At 38.5% G+C, this 22,406-nt stretch overlaps 1 protein-coding gene across 1 annotated transcript in view; it reads left to right on the forward strand.

Moving 5' to 3' along the window:
- Window positions 1-22,406, forward strand: part of PAX5 (paired box 5) — a 332,623-nt gene that overhangs the window by 168,903 nt on the left and 141,314 nt on the right. Inside the window, exon 8 of the mRNA XM_043997512.1 lies at window positions 213-342. Coding sequence (XP_043853447.1) covers window positions 213-342 — 130 coding nt within the window. The remainder of the gene's footprint in view (window positions 1-212; window positions 343-22,406) is intronic.

Raw genomic sequence — 22,406 nt, forward strand, 5'->3', positions numbered from 1 at the left:
AACCCATCTGTGTGTTCTATCCCCTCCACAGTGATCTAGGACTGAAATTGAATGGAAGTTTGTTACTAAATGTGTTCTCATTTTCTTATGGAGTGGGATTTGGCATTGTGGAGGAATTTTCCTGTTTTGGTTAATGGCAGAGAGTCCAGCAGCGCATAACTCTAGCCCTTCAGCTATTGTATTGCTGAGGTGTTTTTTGCTTAATTTTTCAGACCACAGAATACTCGGCCATGGCATCACTAGCTGGTGGATTAGATGACATGAAGGCCAATTTAACAAGCCCTACATCCGCGGATATAGGGGCCAATGTCCCAGGGCCACAGTCATACCCCATTGTGACAGGTAAGAAATGCTAAAGACTGATGTATGTTGCAACCAAATGGATTTGTTGATTGAGTGGGGGAAAAACACAGCAGCATTTTGGTGCTTATAGCTGTTGGTAGCTATTTATATTATAATAAGGTCATAAAACATTGGAATGCACATGTGGATGGGAGGCTATTCTCTCTAAAGAAGTCTTGGTCTTGATGTGAGTTCATTACTTATTGTTCAAACAAGGCCAGAGGAGATACAAATCTAAAACTTAGATTAAAAAACTTGCACCAAAACAGTAACTGAGCCTTATTATGTGGTTGTATTGCTGTTTATCAGAACATTGTTTAAATGGAGTTATGTCTGGAATACATAAGGTTGGGGTTTGTGATGGGTTTGAACCTACAGATTATGCAGTTTGATAACAATAAAAATCCATTTAAGTCCTGGATCCTTAGCCTTCTCATGGTAGAGAGTGGTCCATTAATAAGTAGGGGCACATTAATTAGTACTCTTTTGTATAAGGTGGCTCTTGAACCTGTCATCCTTTGTTCAACTGCTTTTTTTTTTTTTTTGGTGGGGCAATGAGGGTTAAGTGACTTGCACAGGGTCACACAGCTAGTAAGTGTCAAGTGACTGAGGCCACATTTGAACTCAGGTCCTCCTGAATCCAGTGCCAGTGCTTTATCCACTTCGCCACCTAGCTGCCCCTGTTCAACTGCTTATTAAAGGGCTATTAAGAGTAGGACTGTGCATCAATGAACTAACCAGAATGCTTGAGCTCAGGTGTTGAGCACTACATTTTCTCTCTGTCCTTATGCATTTAAGCTTTTTAGCTAGTCTTTGGCCCAGGGATTCCTTTATTGCAACATTTCTTAACTTGGGCTTCTTGAAAGAAATATTTTGATACTTGGAATTTGGGCTTTTAAAAAGAAATGTTTTAAAACTATATTTCGATATAATTGGTTTCATTTGTAATCCTATATATTTTATTTTATGCTTTTAAAATGTTATTCCAAAAGTGGGGTCCACAGGCTTTATAGACTGCAAAAGAGACCCATGACATAAAACGTTTAAGAGTCCCCATTTTATTGGGACTGCATACTAAGGATGAGATTGATGGGGGGGGGGAGGGGAGCAGATCTGCTTTGTGCAGGAACATTTTAGCAGCATTATTTGTAATAGCAAAAAAATATGGGGGAATGGATACAGAGGACTAACAATTGAGGGATGGTTGGACAAATTGTATAATGTGAGTGCAATGAAATATTGTTGTGCATAAGAAATATCAAACACCTGTAATATAGGTGTATGTCAAAAGGCATAAGAAAGGATACAGAGTAGAAAAAAAAAGAATCCATAAGCAGAAAATTTTGGAGGAGACTCTGGAAGGCTTATGTAAAATAGGTTGGGCTTTGTGGGCTATGTGTTTGAGTCTTTTGAATGAATGAATGACCTGCACAACTGGTGGAAATAGTACTCTGACAATTCAATTCCACAAACATTTATTAAGCACCTATTGTGTGCTAATATCCTAGTGATACAGAAACAAGGTCAGAGGACTCCATGGTGGAAGATATACCCAAAAAGGAGAGCTATAGATAATTATAGAGGATCAGTGATCACTTTGTACTGTGCTGAAAATGATTTTCCTCTCTGATGTGGGTTTATTTTTGTATTTTACTTTGTCCCACGTAGTTCCCTAGACTTCTTCATTCCAAGTCACCAATGATGTGTCCTATGGTTTGCCTCCCTCTGCTTTGACTGACTTCTCTGCTTTAGGACATGATTGTGCTATACTCATAGTGCCATGATGTGGTAGAAAGAGTATTTGACTTGGAGTCAGAAAGATCTAGCGTTAAATCTGGCTTCAGGCACTTACTAGCTGTGTGATCCTGGGCATATAACTTCTCTGAGCCCCAGTTTATTCATCTGTAAAATGGGGATGATGATCCAATCATCTAGTCCAATTTGAAGCATCATTCCCCTCCACATCATCTGCAGTGTATTCACTCAGAATGGTGAAGTGACTTGCCTGAGGTCACATAAGTAATAAGTGGCAGAAATTAGATTTAAACTCAAGTCCTGTAACTCCAAATCCGGGGTTCTAACCTTTTGTGAAGTAATGGTTATTACTGTACCTCATAATCCAATGAGGATCATAAGATAAAATACAAAATGCTTTGCAAACTTTAAAAGCTATACTAATTACTTATTATTATCTGGAGACTGAAGGGCATTGGACTAGAAGTTAGACTTATTAGCTGTGTGACCCTGGGTGAAGTAAAAGCCCTTTTTGGATATCATTTTTCTTTCCTTTAATATGCAGCTAATACTGTGGATAACTGAGTGGTATAATGCTAATATCTATTGCACAAGATTATTGTGAGAAAATTGCTTTGTACAACTTAAAGGGCTGTATAAATGTCGTTGTTACTGATATTCTCATCATTGTTATTCATCTAGTTCTTATCATTTTTGATTGAGTTCAGATGAAAATGGTCCTGGTACAAGTTGCTATCTTGCTATTATTCTTTTATTTTTAGTGTTCTATGCACTATTGCCCAGGTGGATTAAATAATTGCCTTTTTGTCACTGAATAAATTACAAAACTTGTAATTATCATTTATTTCTTTATCACTTTTCTTTTTTATGTAGTCCAGACATAAATGTCCTTTCTTTGGTTTAAGAGCCTTACTTAAGTGTATTCAGGAGTGATGACAAAGGAATTAATGCTGGGCAGTATAATGACTTAAATTGTCTTCCTTGGAGATGCCACTTTTTAGGTCATTTTTTCTTGAAATTATTGTGCTGGTGGCATGTTTTAAATAGAGAACATTTCTCCATGTGAATATCACATGCTCAATCTAGCATTTTCACTTTGCTTGGCTCTATGTATATATTGTCAGACCATGACTAAGCCATGAGTGTGGAATTGAATCAAAAGCTTTGTGATAAGAAAGGAAATGTAAATGACACTTTGGGGTGGGGTGGGGAAATTTGTTCAGTAATCACAAGTAAAAAATTAGTTGCTTTCATAGCCTTGGGGCTTTGAATTATAAAGCTTATTAGTAAACAAGTCAACAATTATTTATTAAGTGCCTACTATGTGCCAGTTACTGTGCTAAGCCCTGGGAATATAAGGTAAAATTAGTCCCTACCTTTAAGGACCTCAAATTTATCATTATTATTATTTTTATCATCATTATTATTTCACTCCTCTTTTTTCATTCCCTATTATTTCATTCCATCTTTTTTTTGTGAAGTTCAGATAGAAATGATCCTGGAATCAGTCACTATTGTACTATAATTTTGTAACATTTAATATTCTATACACTATTGCAAGGTGAATAAATAACTGCTATTTGTAAATTTGGTTGAATGAAAGAGAATCCTTTGTAGATTTAATGAAAACATCTCTAGTACAATTTCAGTGGTAGACAGGACAATAGGAATGATATGCACCTTATCCTGATCCTACATGAATTTGACCTCTATTAGGTCTCTATGTTTTGAAAGCTTTTCATTCCATTTATTTTGGAGATTATGATTATATGATCTGGTAACATCTATTTTAAAAAAAAGGTTCTTCTTAGTTTTTATGAATCAATGCTATATTTGGGTGGTTGTGGGCAACAATTTGACTTGTGACAATATTAAGGGGATTTGTCTTCTGTCAGTCTGTGATAGACAGCAAACCTCTTGTGAACAATGCTCTCTCATAGGTGGCGTTGTGTTAAGTATTTGGTAAACATTAATATTTTAAAGCCTGAAGCAATGTGTTGCACAGTTTCTGCCATTTCCTTAAGTAATCAAACTTAAGTGATCAAACACTGATCAAATGTGTTGCAATGTGCTACACAGTTTTTGCTATTTCCTTAAATAATCAGACTTAAGTGATCAAACATTGATCAAAATGCAATGACCAGGACCTGAATTGCCATCTTCAGCCACTCCATCACCACATGACTCCACCATTTGTTTGATGCTTTTTTGTTGACAGAAAGCTGACTGAGTGCCCTTGGGGGTACTTGTTCTATAATTACTGAATCAATAAGAAATTGATACTTGTGATACTTTTGGCACATTCTTTTTATCCCTCATCCAGTATGTTGTTTTCTGTGAATGCTTTGTAGAAAGAATTTAAACAAATAGTTGGTCTAAGTCAATGTTATCAGTGATCTCTTAATTACCCAATATAATGGTCTCTTCTTACCTGTGTGATCTTTCCTCAATCTCCACCTCCCATGGATTCCTCTATGTAGATGATTCTCAGATTTATTTGTTCAGTCCTAATCTCTCTCCTGACTTCTAGTCCTGCATTTCCAATTTCCCATTAAACATCTTGAAATGGCTTTCTCGTAGATATCTTAAACTTGACATGTCAAAAACTGAATTCATTATCTTTCCCTCCAAAACCTCCCCTTTCTAACTTCTGATTACTGTTGAAGAAAGTATCACCATCTTCCTAGTCTTTTAATTTTGAAACCTAGGAGTCATTCTTGACTCAGCACTCTCTCTCACTCTCCATAGATAACCTGTTGCCAAATACCATTGTCTTTGCTCTCAAAAAATCCTCTTCTCGGGCAGCTAGGTGGCACAGTGGATAAAGCACCAGCCCTGGATTCAGGAGGACCTGAGTTCAAATGTGGCCTCAGACACTTGACATTTACTAGCTGTGTGACCTTGTTTCAGAATAGTTGGTCTACTATTTGGATTCATGCCATCAAACTCAAAAAGGGCTTTTTGAAATTCCAGTCCAAGTATGCTCATCTCCTTTTCAAAATCATTTAAGACATTGATATTGTTTTGTCATCCATTTTGGTTTTAGGCATAGTTTGCTTTAAGTAAAAATTTTCAGAGGTCTTGGTTTCTTAACATTTCCATCTTAAGATTTTAGCAGTTCTATGACTTCATCTATTATTTGATTTAACCTAGGCTTAGTGATGAAGTTCTTTTTATGAGTATCTTCCACTGGTCAGCAATATATTGTTTTGTAACTTAGAGTTGAGGGTATTGATGATATAAAATAGAATGAAACACTTACTTAAAACTGGTAAGATCTGTTTCCAATTGTGTGTGTGTGTGTGTGTGTTGTGTGTGCTAGAGTACTTGCCTATAATGTAATTATTTATATCTTCAGTTCATTTTTTTCACAATTATGGCATGTCTATTCTAGTGGTCAATGCCATCTGCCTTGATAAAATTCTAGTAGATAGGGGAATTATAATTTATTCAATCTTTTTCCAATTATATAACATGTGAAACACTTTGCAAACCTCATAGTGCTAAATAAATATTTATTACTTGTTCCATTCTACCTTACCTTCTTGTTCTTTTCTTGTATGCTATTTCCCACCAAAGATGAGAATACCAGTGATCCTCCAAATATAAGCCAATTCTGTATTTATGTACCTTATATAGAGAATTCACTGAAAATAATAGATTGGCTGAGGGGGAAATAGAATGTAGCAAAAAACTCAATGGTATAAGGAAGGTGCTCCACTTGGCAGCATTTCAGGTTTGTGTTTTTTCTCTCCAAGCCTTCATAGTTACCATAATGGCATCAGCACACACCAAGTCCCTATGCTACATCATCCTATGCTATATTCACTTACTTTATCTTTCTCCCCACCCTTTCACACCCTCCCTCCCTAGCTGATAAGGGGTTAAACTTTGGAGAGAATTATTATTATTGTTGTTAGCAGTAACGACAGCAGCAGCAGTAGTGGTGGTGGTGGTAATAGTAGTAGTAGTGTTAGTAGAGGTAGTAGTAGTAGCAGTAGCAGTAGTAGTAAAAGTAGTATTTTAAATTATCGATATGTTCCGACCCTGGGATGAGTGGGAACAAAAGTAATACTAATGTTTCCTGTTTGCTGCTGATTTGCCTCTCTGTGGTCTTGTGTATTCTCAATTTTCCAAGACAGACATTGTAGCTTGATTTTCAACTTAAGCCACTACTTTGAACCTAACCCACCCCCAAAGTTGGTTTAGAGCTCAGCTGATTTTTGTATACCTAAAAGTATATTTTTACTTGAAGTCGATGCTTAACAACTGGCTTCATCACTAACCAAACATCCCTAGATCTCACTGGGTAAAAGGCAGTTGTAAGTTGTAGCTCTTGCTGACTTCAAGAGAGGCCCTGAATGATATGGATGGTAGTGTAGATATTGTTTTCAGAGCCTAGCTGTCTATTTGGCAAAGCTGAGGCTGAAGGCAGGGACTTAAATGACTGATCTCAAAAGGCATCTTCCAGAGAGGGAAGCCATGGGGTGATGAAAAGACCACTGGACCAGGAGATTAATTCACAAAGAAGTACCTATAGGATGTAGACAAACATGAGGGAGAGAGACTAACAACTGTGGGGCTCTGGGAATATTTCCTAAAGGAAGTAGAGCTTGACCTGACCTTTGAAGGGAGAAAGGACTAAAAAGAGGTAGTGGTGAAGTGGCAGAACATTCCACTCATGGGGAACAGCTTGGGTTGGAGATGGGAAATGGAAAGCTCTATATGGGGAGAAGCCAGTAGGATAGTCTGGCTGGACTATACACCTGAAAATAAAGGCTGGAGCCAGATTTTCAAGGGCTTTAGTTGCTAAACACAGGAGGTTGTAATTTATTCTGGAATGATTTTATCCTTTTTTCATTTTATCATACTTGTGCTTTAGGACAGAGGTGTCATAAAGACCCTGGGGCCATATACCATCCACAACACTCCTGAATGTGGCCCCAAACCAGGGGAAAATGTAACTGGGGAATATTTAATAAAAAAATAAAATAAAACATAGATAATGTTAATATGGTTTTCTAAGTCAATTTGCAGCCTTTGGGAATCCTTATATATCTTTTAGTGGCTCCTGTTTCTGCTTGAGTTTGATAGCATTGCTTTAGTAATATTATATTGGCAGCAATGCGGACAATGAATTGAAGAGAGGAGAGATTGGGGGTGAGGAGACCAATTAAAGGAAACTCCGTGCCTTCCCCCCAAAAGATCTGAGTCTACATTTGGCCTCAGACACTTACTAGTTATCTATCTCTGGGCTAATCACTTAACCTCTGTCTGCCTCAGTTTCCTCAACTGTAAAATGAGGATAATAATGGAACCTATCTCCCAGTGTTGTTGGGAAGATCAAATGAGATAAATTTGTAAAACACTTTGCACAATGCCTGACACATAGCAAGTACTTATATCAAAGTTACTGTCATTAATTTTGAATGAGATAATACTTGTAAAACACCATAGTGTCTGGCACAAAGTAAGTGATTAATACATACTTGTTTTCTTCTTCCTGTTGAGATAATCTTTCCCCTTAAATCTTCCTCCCAATTTCCCTGTTTTTGTTCATCCTTTCAGTCACCTAAATTCATAACTTGGTAGTTATTCCATGAGTTTGATAATCATCTCTATGTAGATGACTCAAGATCAATATATCCCACCCCAAATAACTTCCTAAGTCCTAGTATGTGCATACCCAACTCTTAATAGACAACCCAAATTTAACATGTCCAAAACAGAATTCATTATCTTTTCCCCAAAACTCAGTCTGCTTCCAATCTTCCCTATTTCTGTTGAAGGTACCACTGTCCTTTTAGTCTCCCAGATTCATGACCTCAGCATTATTTTTGACTTAGAACTCTCTCTCACCCTACATATATAATTGGTTGTTAAGTTTTGCCATTTCTAGCTCTACAACACTTTTCAAATGCATTCCCTTTTTATTTATCACAGGACCACTAATTCAGTCTTATATTACCTTTTGCCAGGACTACTGCAAAATGGGTGTCCCTCTCTTATAGGCTATCCCCATTCCTGTCCATCTTTCATACATCTTCCATGTGACTTCACATTTAGCTTTATTAAATTTATTAAATTTCTTGAAAAGTTCACTGTGGGGAAAACCTTTCCCTCCAAATTAGAGGCACAGAGAATTTTCCTGGAGTGCAGCCTCAGACCAGATGACAGCCTTGGGGAACTCATTCTAACCTGAAGCCACGGGAGGATGTGGGGATGTGGTTCCTGGTTTAGCCAGCTTAGTTCAGAGCTGGAAATGTACTACTTTCACCCATCTGGTTTTTTAAAATTTAAATCAATCAATTAATTAACAAGCACCTATTAAGCACTTACTAAGAGTCCTTTGTAAACCCCAAAGCAAGCTGTCCAAATGTGAGCTGCTATGTTATCATTTTCCATGTCACCGAGGTGGTTTCGTTGGAGCATGCCATTTGGCACAGTAATTCCCCCCAAAGGCATGTATGGTGATTGGTTAAATCATTTACTAAACAGATGCTTTTCTTCATAGGATACAAGCCCTTAAAACACATAGTGCTCTGAAAGACAAGATAGATATTGAGAGATGGAAGGGACCTTAGAGGTCTTGCAGTCTATCATTTTACAGATGAGCAAACTAAGGCCCAGAGAGTTGAAGTGACATGTTCAGAATCATGCAGGGAGTGGTGTGTCAAAGCTGGGATTTAGACCCAGGTCCTCTGCCTTCCAATCTAGCCCTCTTTCTACGACACCTTAGAGCTCATTGGGCGGGGGAAAGCTGAGAGAGCAGCTTTCTTATTTGAAGACTAAAGTTCAGCTAAATCACAAAAATAGGATGGTTCTTCATTCAATTTTACCCATTGGATCCCAATTCTCCTTTAGGTAAAATAAATTCATGCATTTTCTAAGCTCATTACTGTAGGTCTCATTGTGGGGCTGAAAAGCACCGTATCCTGGATGAAGATCTGGAAATACTATCCTAAGAGTTTGAGAAATGCATTTTATTGTGACCAAGAAAACTAATCTAGCTCTTTAGATAGACTGGGATCTGCGGTTCAAGCTTCAGCAGGTTTTATGAGAAAGTCTTGGACCATGTTGGGCTTTCATCCACAAATTGACCTAAGTCGAGTTCATATTGTGATTCTTCAGTCTTTAAGTCATGTCATAAAACAGTTTAATGCAAAGCAGTCTGGTAGTAAAGAGGCTGGGTGAATTACAGTCCCCATTTTTCATTTCCCCCAATTGTGGTCGGGGGGTTCATCACAGCTTACAGGAATATAATGTAAAAGATTCACATTGTAATTGATGGTACGCGGGGATTGCCGGTGCAAAGCTCCCTCTCCCCGATAGCCTGAGGGGTTAGGTCTATAATAATATAGTTTGTGGGAATTGGAGCACTGCCGCCTCAAGGCTGGGTTCTTTCCCACTCTTTTCTCTTTAAAAAGAGGAAGGAAATCGGGCTAAATGATGCTGAAAGAGAATGTCGATGACAGTGCTCAGTACCGCTTCATTCACTGACTCCCTTGTGTTATGGACTGGCGACTAAACATCTGATTAGAGAACAACTCGATTTCTCTCCATCGTTTTTATGCCACATTAAATATTAAGTTAAAAAAAATCCCCGCTCTTACTGCTTGCTGCCACGGTTCATAAGCGAGCTCTCCATTTGCAAGCCAATGACATGTGCCCAGCTCATTACTGCTGTAGTCAGCAGTTTCAGGGCAGCCCTGATTGTTACTAATTACCTGCAGATGCATTTTCTCTGCTCCGGCTTGCTGACTTCAGCTTGGTCGCTATCACTTTGAGAGGACAAAGTGGCGCAGGAATTGACACCTTCACTTGGTTCTCCAATGTGGGAAAGGCAGATTGACAAATCTGTAGGTAGTCCTGACTGCGGCTGGTGGGAGAGTCAGTTTGCATTAGTAGGGGCCAGGAATGACTGGAAGAGATTGTCAGCTGGTCTCGCTAAAGAGGGGAATGAGAGCATTTTGTTTTAGGGGGTTCTGACGTGAACTTCACATGTCTTCCTTTCAACCCCAACAAGGAAGCCATGGGAGCAGCTTTGGGGTTAGTGGCCATGGTTTTTGAAGCAGTGGTCTGAGAGTTGAAGAAGTCATAGAATTTAAATGATGTAAAGAATTTTGAAGTTTAAACAGCAACTGCCTTTCTCTTTTTCCCCTGCCTCCTCCTTTATGCATGGGAACCTTAGAATATTTCTTCCAGATTTGAGGTATTTGGTAGGTTTGCATACACTCAGAATCATAGCTTCAAAGCTCCCACTGATGTGTTTACTTTGCGGGGGGGGGGGGGGGGGGGGGTCAGGGCAATGAGGGTTAAGTGACTTGCCCAGGGTCACACAGCTAGTAAGTGTCAAGTGTATGAGGCTGGATTTGAACTCAGGTCCTCCTGAATCCAGGGCTGGTGCTTTATCCACTGTGCTACCTAGCTGTCCTTGATGTGTTTACTTTTCCCATTCAGCCAAGAGACAGAGTAAGTTCAAAGTAAAGGTACACATGTAATACCATAGTGAAAATCAGCACCAGAACATTTCTCATCTAAACATCAGTGGGAAGACTGGGCACACTTTGTAAAATGTGATATGGAGGAATGAATGTGTAGGGGACACATGTGGAGGGAACTCTGGGTCTGTTGGGCCACTGATGTCTTCTGTGGATGACATCATGATGCTCCTATGGGTCCTGCTCCCTAATAGCCTGGCAAGGTGTTTCTGTGTGGTACTCTGTTGCTCATGATCACATGGCTCTGCTGCTAGGCTCTCACTGCATGTGAGATTGTGAAGTTTCCCTGAAGCTTCTGACTTCAGCAGGAATTCTGAGTTAAAAGACCATATATTTCTACATAAGAGGAAGAGTGGTCTTTGCCACTTTTTAATTTGGAACCCAAAGACTGAAGTACTTAAAAACACATTAAATGTTCTGGGACTTTTAGTATATTTGGTTCTAGTCTTTTAGCTTTAGTCCTTTAATTCTTTCAGTGGTGAAGGCAAGATTTCATCACAACTAGACAAAACACTTAACTATTTTCCCCTTATAAAATTATGAACCTGCCAATTCTCAAAACTTTAGCTGAGTGAAGATTTTTCTCTAGGAGAGTTTTGCATCTAGGATCCAAGCTTGTTTGAAACACAAGACAAATGACCAGCTAAGCAGGGCCTACAAACATTCAATGTGTTTTTGAACTGACTATATCTGGGCCTGAATTATCCCAGAAAACTATCTGACTTAGTGTTAGAAATTCCTTATACATCCCTTATGGGATTTCTGTGCCGTTAATCTCATTTTGTGGTGGCATAACACCATCAAAGAAACAAACTTTACAAGAACTGTGTGGGTCTTAGGCTCTAAGGTTTTTCCAGAACCCCAGGCTCCTCTGGGTCTGCCATGCAAATGACAGTGGGGAAGGGCAAGAACAACAAAAGTGGATGGGGCTTAGCCTTCTACCTCAAATCTACCTTCAATCCTCTGTTCCAAATTCCTGCGTTTATTGTGTGTCGGGGAATGGCAAAAAATCCTCTCTTTCAGCATCAGGCTTTGAGCTGTTTCACACTTTAAAAGTAATAATATCTCTCCTTCCTTTCTTCATGTTAGTGGCAAGGACAGTGCTAGCACATTGAAGGCTTGACTTCCATTTTGTTATTAAGTAGTATTTATTTGTGATACTGGAAAAAAAAGTGGAGACTATTTTTGTGAATAGAGAAATGAAATTAAGAGTTTAGTTGAAGATCTTGGGTTAAGATGATTGGCTAATCTGTATAATCCAGTTCTCCTAAAGTTTTATCCCCACAATTGAAACAGTTTTTACCTGACTTCATTAGATAAAAATGCTATTTATTAAATGCCCTTCTCATTCTTTGTTAACAGAGAAGTCTTATCTGTTTCACTGAATGAGATGTAGCCTAATGTAGCATTTTACTGGCTGTTGGCTAAAGGGGTACTAAGAAATGCTGACTGGGAAGGGGAGTCAATTGAACCCAGAAATCCATTTCCAGGGAAGTGCTCATAACAGACCTATTGAGAAAACCTAATAGTGTTTCTAACACCTCTCATCATTAGAGTGGATAAAAGTAATTAGTAGGTGACAAAACCTTTCCAAAGACACAGGCACATCTAACAGAAACCACATGCCTAAGTTAGGATGAATAAGGAATAAAGTACACCTTCTAAGGTGGGACAAAACTTGCCAATAAATGGAGCCTTTGTTCAATCAGGGGAACAATCTACTTATTTTTTCGTTCTCCAATCTCCATAATCAGAGGTGGATTAGCAGATGTTTAACAACTGGCTCTCTGGAAAAAATGTTTGCAAGACATACTTTTAGGTTTAGTCTGTATGATTAAGATTTTCTCCATCACTTTCTTGAGTGTACACAATTGGTCAAACGATAAACTAAGCCAAACAATAAACTAAACCCTGATTTATAACATTTGCTGATTTTTGAAGTATAAATGCTCAGACTGAAAATTTAGCACTTGGCTCTTGCCAGCCTGTTTGAGCTGGCTGCAAGTGCATCACTGTATTTGCATCCCATCTAAATTGGCAGTACCCTCTGAATTATTCTCTAGAAACAGTCTGCATTCCACTTACAATGATATTTTCTCTCTTTTTAAAAATTTTTCTTTTTGGCATGTGTGTGTGTGTGTGTGTGTGTGTGTGTGTGTGTTTTAGAGGCAATCAGGGCCAGGATCAGGCACAGCAAGTATTTGAGGTTGGATTTGAACTCAGGTCCTCTTAACTCCTGAGTGGATGCTCTATCCATCAGCTCCACCTAGCTGCTTCCTACAATATTTTCAAGTAGCACCCATGACCTTCCATTTAGAGATATTTCTAAATTAAAATAAGTTATTGAGTTCCAAGTATCTTCAGAAAACCATCCACCCTCTTCTTCCACTTCTCATCTCCTGTATATGTCTAAACCCAACAACCTTAGCTTAATGGGAAGATTCCCCAACCCCCAGCCAAATGAACAGTGCATTTCAAAAAGTTCTTTGAAAAAAATGTCCTTTGACTGATCCAACCATTCTGGAGAGCAATTTGGAACTATACCCAAAGGACTGTGCATACCTTTTGACCCAGTAATATCACTACTAGGTCTGTATCCCAAAGAGATCATAGAAAAGGGAAAAGGACCCACATGTACAAAAATATTTATTGCAGCTCTCGTTGTGGTGGCAAAGAATTGGAAATTGAGGGAATGCCCATCAATTGGGAAATGGCTGAACAAGTTGTAGTCTATGAATGTAATGGAATACTATTGTGCTGTAAGAAATGATGAGCAGATAGATTTTAAGAAAAACCTAGAAAGACTTAAGTAGACTGACTAATGCTGAGTGAAGTGAGTAGAACCAGGAGAATATTGTATACAGTAACAGTGACATGGTGTGATGATCAACTATGATAGACTTGGCTCTTCTCAATAGTGCAATGATCCAAGATAATTCCCATCCAGATTCTGTGGATTCTGAATGCAGATTGAACCATACTGTTTCTACTTTTTGGTTGTTTTTTTCTTTTTTGGGGTTTTCCTTTGTGTTTTTATTCTTCTTTCACAACATGACTAATGCAGAAATATGTTTAATGTGATTGTACATATATAACCTATATCAGATTGCTTTCTGTCTTGGGGAGGGAAGAGGGAAGGTGGGAGAGAAAAAAAATTTGGAACTAAAAATCTTATGAAAACAAATGTTGAAAACTATCTTTACATGTAACTGGAAAATAACAAAAATATTTTTATTATTTAAAAATAGAAAAGATGTCCTTTGAAAAAAGGCAAGGGGAAGACACTTTAGAATGATAATTTGTTACATTTTCTTCAGTGACTGTGGTGAAAGATTCAGAGTAAAATTTACTCTCATGGGATTTAAATGTGACCAAACTTAGGGTGACAGGTAAATGTTGTTATTTTTCAGTTTTAGACCTGTCTGACTCTTTGTGACCCCATTTGAGTATGTCTTTGCAAAGATTCTGGAGTGTTTTGCCATTTCCTTCTCCAGCTCATTTTGCAGATGAGTAAACTGAGACAAACAGGGTCTTGCCCAGGGTCCCATAGCTATTACCCATTTAAGGCCAGATTTGAATTCAGGAAAGTCTTCCTGACTTCAGGTGGGGCATTCTATTCACTCTGCCACCTAGCCATGCTGACAGATAAATAGTTCTATCTAATAGATCCCAGTCTAAAATGTCTTGTCTAAAAGGTCCCCAGCCAAATATCCTGTTGGTTGGTCAATTCAGGTCTATTTATTTCTTTTCCTGGTCAAGTTTTACCAAAAGGAATACCAGTAGCAAAATCAGTGAGCGTGTTTATATGGGAAAAGACATATGGTGTATGTCACATCAGTTCTAGGACCTGTGCAGAAGCATCAGTTCCTTCAATAGATTATTCTCTTGCATGAGCAATGGTGGAATTTATTGGAGAACTTTGTCCCATTTTAGTAGGTGTGCTTCACATCTTATTTGTTCTGTTGTACATAGGTGCTTAAATGCTTTTTTTTTTTTTTTGCCTTTGGAAAGATTTCGTCAGCTACTGACTATTGTTGATCCATTCTAATGTCGAGAGGTGTTAGCAACACTATTAGGTTTTCTCTATTGGTCTGTTATGAGCACTACTCTGGGGGTGGATTTTTAGGCTCAATTGACTCTCCTCAGTCAGCAACTCTTAGTACCTTTTAGCAAACAACCAATAGAATGTTGTCTTAGGCTTCAGCCTAGCACTTCTCACTCAATAAAATAGACATGACTCTTCATCAGTCTGTTAACAGAAAGAGAGAGGTATTTAACGAATTCTTGCAAGTCCACGGACTTAAAAAAAATTTATTCTGAACATAGTAAATACCAAATAAAATGAGTATTTCTATTTACAACAATAGAATAAAAATAGGATTCTAGATGAAACTATGAATCTCTTCTGTATTTAGCTTGCTTGTCTTTTGAAATAGATAATAAATTCAACTGATAACTTTCGAAGCTGTCTCACTTTTCTGTAATTCTTTCATGCCTTTTTTGTATTCTCTTCTGTGCATTAAAAATTCTTTGATGACCCCTTTTTTCTTTCTTTTCTCTTTCATTACATTTTTGAGGGGTAGGGGCATCTCTTTCCCTAGCTGTCCTCTCTTAACTCCTTTCACCCCCCTTTAAAAAAACACCTTATCACAAATATGCATAGAAAAGCAAAACAATTCTCACATTGCTTATGTCAGAAAATATATAGATACATCTATCTATCTATCAATATATCATCTATCACCTATCTACCTATCTATCATCTCTCCCTTTCATCTACCATCCATCCATCCGTCTATCTATCTATCTATCTATCTATCTATCTATCTATCTATCTATCTATCTATCTATCTATCTATCATCACCTCTCCATTGAAAGGTGAGTATCATGTTTCCTCATCAGCACTCTGGTATCATGGTTGGTCATTGCATTTGTCAAGAGTTCTTGGGGGGCAGCTAGGTGTCACAGTGGATAAAGCACCAGCCCTGGATTCAGGAGTTCAAATCTGGCCTCAGACACTTGACAATTACTAGCTGTGTGACCCTGGGCAAGTCAATTACCCTTCATTGTCCCTGCCCCCCAAATAAGAGTTCTTGAGTTTTTCAAAATTATTTTCCTTAACAATGTTGTTATTTTATAAATTGCTTTCCTGGTTCTACTCACTTTACATCAGTTTATAAAAGTTTTCTCTGCCTTCTCTAAAGCCATCCTGCTTGTTATTTCATTTGGGATGATAATATTCCATTATGATGAGGAGGAAACTGTATTCATTTTTTATCTATTTTTGTAGAGACTTTGATATAATATCTCCTTTGGTAGAACACAAACTACTTTTGAGCAGACTGTTTCTGTTTTGCTCTTGTATCTTCATTATTTAGCACATAGTAGGCACTTAAGATAAATTTGTTGATTGTTTTATCCTTGTTTGTATTGGGAAAGCTTATAATGTTTTTTCCTGGCAAACAATCCTAGATTTGGTTTTAAATATGTGCTTTGATCCTATTAAAGAAGGGCTGTTTCTATGCCTATGATTCTGAGGATTTTATTTTAACAGAAATATATTTTGTCAAAGGGTTTTGCCTACTTCTATTGAAACAATCATTTTAGTTGTTTTTTAGTTGTTTGTTTTTTGCAGGGCAATGGGGGTTAAGTGACTTGCCCAGGGTCACACAGCTAGTAAGTGTCAAGTGTCTGAGGCCGGATTTGAACTCAGGTACTCCTGAATCCAGGGCCGGTACTTTATCCATTGCACTACCTAGCTGCCTGCATTTTAGTTTAAAAATATTTAATTTTTACATAATTTATTGCTTTCTTTATGTTGAATCATTCTTGCATCCCTTCTATGAACTGAACTTGATCAGAGGGAATTATTTTCTGAATATATTTTTGTGGATTTCTTGAAATAATTTTACTTAAATTGTTTTCATCAATAATCATTAATGAAATTAATCTATAGTTTTCTTTCTCTGCTTTGTCTCTTCCTTATTTGGGTATCAGGATAATATTTGTTTCACAAAAAGGAGTTTGGTAGATTGCTTTCTGTCTCCATTTTTGAAAACTATCACTATTTTTTTTTTAAAAGCATTGGTAGTAATTGCTTCATGATTCATTAAACTCATTTGTAAATCTATCTTGGTTTTTCTATTTTCTCTTGTGCCTTTTTATCTTAAGATATGTTGTAGGGCAGATAAGTGAGAATTGGGGGTGGGGAGGATGGAAAGAAGAGGAAACTAATTTTGGTGCTTGTCCTCTCCATTTCGAAAATCATTGGGACAGCTAGGTGGTACAGTGGATAAAGCACCAGCCTTGGATTTAGGAGGACCTGAGTTCAAATCTGGCCTCAGACACTTGACACTTACTAGCTGTGTGACCCTGGGCAAGTCACTTAACCCTCATTGCCCCACAAAAAAACAAAAAGGAAAAAAAAGAAAATCATTTTGAAGTTTCATAGTTAGGGTAGATAAAAACTAATTGGTACTAGTTCATAAAAACTTTAACACTTTCTCTGGCATCCTGAAATGAAGGTGATATTTATCAATTAAGGTGATTCCCTTTGGGATATCTATTCACTCTGTGTGTGTGTGTGTGTGTGTGTGTGTGTGTGTGTGTGTGTGTGTAAGTGGGTGGTGGTGTAGCATGAAAGTTGTACTCTTGTGATTTCATCACTTGAGAAAATTCCAGATGTAGAAATTCCTGTTACCAAGGCAGGTCCACTACTGCCTGTAACTCATAGTCTTAAAAAGTTGTCCAAAACACTGAAAAACTAAGTGACTTCCCTGTGGATACAGAGCTGTTAAATGCCAGAAGCTAGACTCAAACCCTGGTCTTTCTGACTTTAAAACCCTATGTCCAGGCATGCCTCTCTGGGATATATTTTCCTAGTGAAAAATCCCTTGCTTAAGGTCCAGCCTCAGAAGTCCAAAATCCTTCTCTGGAAAGCATTGTGAGCCTTGGGAAATAGAGGGGGCAGAGAGCTGAGATTCAAGTTAAGTAGAGGTTTTCTTCCTTGTCTGTCAGTAATTATGGTGGAGAATCCAACTTGAATGTCTTTCATTTGCTGAGACTTCATGGGGTTTTGAAAAATACTGAAAAAATAGCTTTGCCACTGAATAACCTGCTCTCATCTTCAAATGCTTATCCATGGGCTCATTGGCTGACTGTTGGATTTGGAGTGATTAAAGGTAGTTTCAGGTTCTTTTGTAACTAATTCTCATCTTGCAGAAATCTTTAATGCCTTAACATTTCTTTATTCTGGTCATGGCAGAAACAGAAAAAAAGTTTAACTCACAGGTAGCGCTTCAACCCTCTTGTTTCCTCCCTCTGGGATGGATGCCAAGGCAACTCTGAAAGGTCCATTTATCTTTTTGCTAGAGCATTTTTTCTGAACTGGCTTTTATGACCCATTTTGATGCTGATCTGATGCAACTAAATACCTTTCACTTCAAAGTGAAAACATAATGTAAAATAAAAGCAACTATGAAAAATTTCTAATATATCTGAACTGCAGGAACCAAAACATCCTGGGGAGAGGAGAATGGAAGCCATGACACACAGCCATAGAGATGTGATGCCTTTGGATTGGGGTTTATATCATGAAAGAAGAGTTGATTATAAAAATGGGTTTATTGGGGGCATCTAGGTGGTGCAGTGGATAAAGCACTGGCCCTGAATTCAGGAGGACCTGAGTTCAAATCTGGCCTCAGATACTCAACACTTACTAGCTGTGTGATCCTAGGCAAGTCACTTAACCCTCATTGCCCCGCAAAAAAAGGGTTTATTCACTGACAGAGCTTATATTGTGATATCCACCATAATATAGAATCTCGCAATTTTTTTCTTTGCATTTATGATGAGATCTATGTTTTCACCACTATGGGCAGCTAGATAGGATGGTGGATAGAGATCGCCGGGCCTGGCGATAGGAAGATCCGAGTCCCAATCTTGCTTCAGACACTAGATGTGTGACCCTGGGGAAGTCATGTAACTTCTGTCTGCTTCAGTTTCTTTAACTATAAAATGGGGATAATAATTGCTCCTATCTCCGAGGGCGTTTGTAAGGATCAAGTGAGATAATATTTGTAAAACATTCAGCATAGTGCCTGACACATAGTAGGCTCTTTAATACACATCTGTTTCCTTCTGTCTCATTGACATCTTAGGATGCACCTATAAAATGACAAAACTTGAATAGACTTTGAGATGTTATCTTGAAAGGCAAGTTTCTGAAAGAAAAAATGATACTCAGCAGAGGAAACATGCATTATTTTCTAGTGACCTTCTTCTCTCTGAGTTAGGCCAAGCTGCTTTGGAAAATCAGACAATCAGAGAAATCAAACATCACAGAGTTATAGAACGTGAGAACCAAAAAAGGGTTTTAAAGGACCCTCCCCCCAAACAGATGAGAAAACTGAGGCCCAGAGAAGTTATATAACCTGTTTGTGATCTGCCATGACTAGAACCCAGAGTCCTGGACTCAACCAACCCTGCTTTTTCTATTATCCCCTACTTTTTCTCATAATCATAAACTTAAGAGCTGGAAACAAGAGAGAGAACAGTTGTAAATCACTTTTTGAACCTTATAGTGCTATAGAAATACAAATAATAATGATTAATAATCAACATACTAATCATCATTATTGTTACTATTAGCCTGCAATCTCCAGCCTGGTCGTGACTTCATTTCCTGTGTCTTCTACTGAACTGCTGGTGAGCTCAAGCAATGTCTATAGAGCAATATAAGGATGTGCTGGTAAATGTTTAACAACTGGCTGGGAGTATGTGGGAGGGAGATACATATTCATATTTTTAAGTTTAATCTGCTCTCTTAACACTTTTTTAAGTCTGGAAAGTCAACAACAACAAAGCCCTCATTGTATTTTTCTGAAGTGTAAATATTTACACTTCAAATTTAACAAGGGGCTCTAAGAGCTGGCCAGCATAGCCCTGGTTGGAAAGGCTTTTGGGGCACCATAGGGCTTCATGGACAGAACAGTGTAAATAAATGAATGGGTTAGAAATCATTTATTAAACACTATGTGGCAAATACTGGGCTGAATCCTGTGGTTACAAGTTTACAAAAAAAAATGAGACAACCCTTGCTCCTAAGGACATCCTTCTTCAATTGGGGAAATAATACATAAAATAAATTTCAGATAGAAAAAGACCCAGAAGTCCTAAGAGTTCAAAGACAGGGTGAATGGCAAGGCCCAGAGGTCATGAGGTTGTAGAAGTAGTCAACAGTGGCAGAAAATTGCTAAACATTAAGGCAGGTCAGATGGAAAGATGTGGTGATTCTCCCTCTTGTCATAAGGAAGTGAATTGTTGTCTTCCATCTCATTCAGCCAGGTGGCACAGTAGATAGAACACTGGGTCTGGATTCAGGAAGACCTGAGTTCAAATCTGACTTCAGACACTTACTAGCTATGTGACTGTGGGCAAGTCACTTAAGTCCATTTGCCTCAGTTTCCTCATCTATAAAATAAAATAGTGAAGCAAATGGCAAACCACTCCAGTATCTTTGCCAAGAAAATCCCAAATGAGGTCAGGAAGAGTTAAACATGACTGAAACGACTGAACAACAACAACAAAATCTCATTCAAATCCTATGAGCAGTCAGATAGCTGGGGGAAAGAAATTAGGGGACCCAGGTTCAAATTCCAGAGCCCTGTTACTTAGTAGCTCTACAATGTTGGATAAAGTGCTTCACCTCTGAACATTAATGTCCTCATCCACAAAGTGAGAGCATAGGACTAAATAACTTCTTTTCTTTTCTTTTCTTTTTTTTTTTTTTTGTGAGGCAATTGGGGTTAAGTGACTTGCCCAGGGTCACATAGCTAGTAAGTGTCAAGTGTCTGAGGTTGGATTTGAACTCAGGTCCTCCTGAATCCAGGGCCAGTGCTCTATGCACTGCACCACCTAGCTGCCCCAGACTAGATAACTTCTAATTCTAGAATTTTATGATTCTATGACTCATCCTTCTCAATTGAGAGCCCTGTATCAGGTGACTTTCTCTGGATGTTTCCATTGCTGTTGTCATGACCTGGCTTCCCTGCTCTGGAGCATGACTCACCCCACATTTTCAGGCGTGCTTGGCAATGACTTTCCTTTGTCCCCCTCTGTCACTCATGCTTACCTGGGGCACATCTATGCACAAGAAAGACTGTCGTAGTCAACAAACTACAATATTCTGCATCTCTGAAAAAGGTTTAGTAGAGTCTACAGATGGACAACCATCTCTGTTTCAAAGCTGCTCCACCTGGGCTCTCCCACACAGTCTGCTCAGGCTGGAGTTTTTCCCCATTGAACCTTCAGCTCTGGATTCAGTGTTGTATAAATATGATGTTGACAAGAGGAATAGGATAAGCAAATCCAGTTAACAATTATGTTCTATGTCATGGAAATTAATTTTCGTTCACCCAAGTGGCACTGACTTTGATGTTTACATGACACCATTCAAAATATTAATGGATCCAGTGTTCGTAATAACACGCAGGCTGATATGTGAAAATCAGAGAAAGTAGGGGACTGAGAAAGACAATAAAGTGGGAACTAGAGACACATTTTCACTCTGATTTTGGATTCTGTAAGATTTGAACTTGGAATTTACTCCTGTGAAAGAGGGATGCGGCAAATCCGTGGATTAGATTGTTTCTATGTATGGGGATGTGACATTTATCTATGAAGTTAGCATGATGTCTATTCCTATAGACAGACTGGAATGTTAAAAAAAATCTGTATGCTTTAGTCATCATGGTAAAATCTATTGGGAATAGTGGCATTAAGCAGTGATCACAAGTGAACCATGAGAAATTCAGTTTAACCATTAAGCAATTATTTCTTAAGAAATTCTTCTATACCCAGCACTACAGCTGTAAGGGAAAGGTAGTTCCTACTCTCCCACAGCACGGAGTATGGCTGGGGAGATCAGACTAACATCACTGGGGCATAATTAAATGCCAAACTACTTGTTTATGAGGGTCTGTAGGCATTTAGAGGGGATCAATGTAGGTTATAGCAGATGGGGAAGGCTTCATGGAATCACAGATATTTAGTGTCCTAAGGGATCTTAGACACCATCTAGTCCAACCCCTTCATTTTACAGATGAGGAAACTGAGGTTCAGAGAGGTTTAATGACTTTCCCAAGATCACCATGTTAGGAAGTAACAGGTAGGTAGTTAGTGTTTGACTTTGGGCGCTCTGGGGAAGCTAGGTGGCATAGCACTGGGATCGGTATCAAAACGACTCATCTTAATGTGCTCAAATTTAGGCCCAAACTCTTACTAGCTGTGAGACTCTGGGCAAGCCACTTAATTCTGTTTGCCTCAGTTTCTCATCTGTAAGGTGGGGACACACTGGAGAAGGAAATGGGAAATCACTCCAATATATTTCCTAAGAAAAACCCATGCTCAAAGTCCATGTAGAGTCAGACACAATTGAAAACAACAAGCAGCTCTGTCTTCAAACCTAACATTCTTTCCTCCATGACACCTGCCTTCCTGTTTGGTACTGGGGAATGGGTAAGAAGTCTTGGAGATCTGAAGATTGAGGGGAGGGGAATTACTGAGGAGGAGCCAAATGAGCACTGTGGGGAAGAACAGCAGGCACAGGATTGCAAAGGGGTAACTAATCACAGTGTTTTGGGGGATAGTGAGGCATCATCCTGACTGGAATGGATGGAAGAGGATAATGTTAGAGAGTACTAGAAGATGTTTGCACAGATAATGATTTTTTCACTATTTATTAGAGGAATGCAAATTAAAACAACTCTGGGGTACCACTTCACACCTATCAGATTGGCTAATATGAC

The sequence above is a fragment of the Dromiciops gliroides genome, chromosome 1 (genome assembly GCF_019393635.1).
Source record: "Dromiciops gliroides isolate mDroGli1 chromosome 1, mDroGli1.pri, whole genome shotgun sequence".
Lineage (NCBI taxonomy): Eukaryota > Metazoa > Chordata > Mammalia > Microbiotheria > Microbiotheriidae > Dromiciops > Dromiciops gliroides.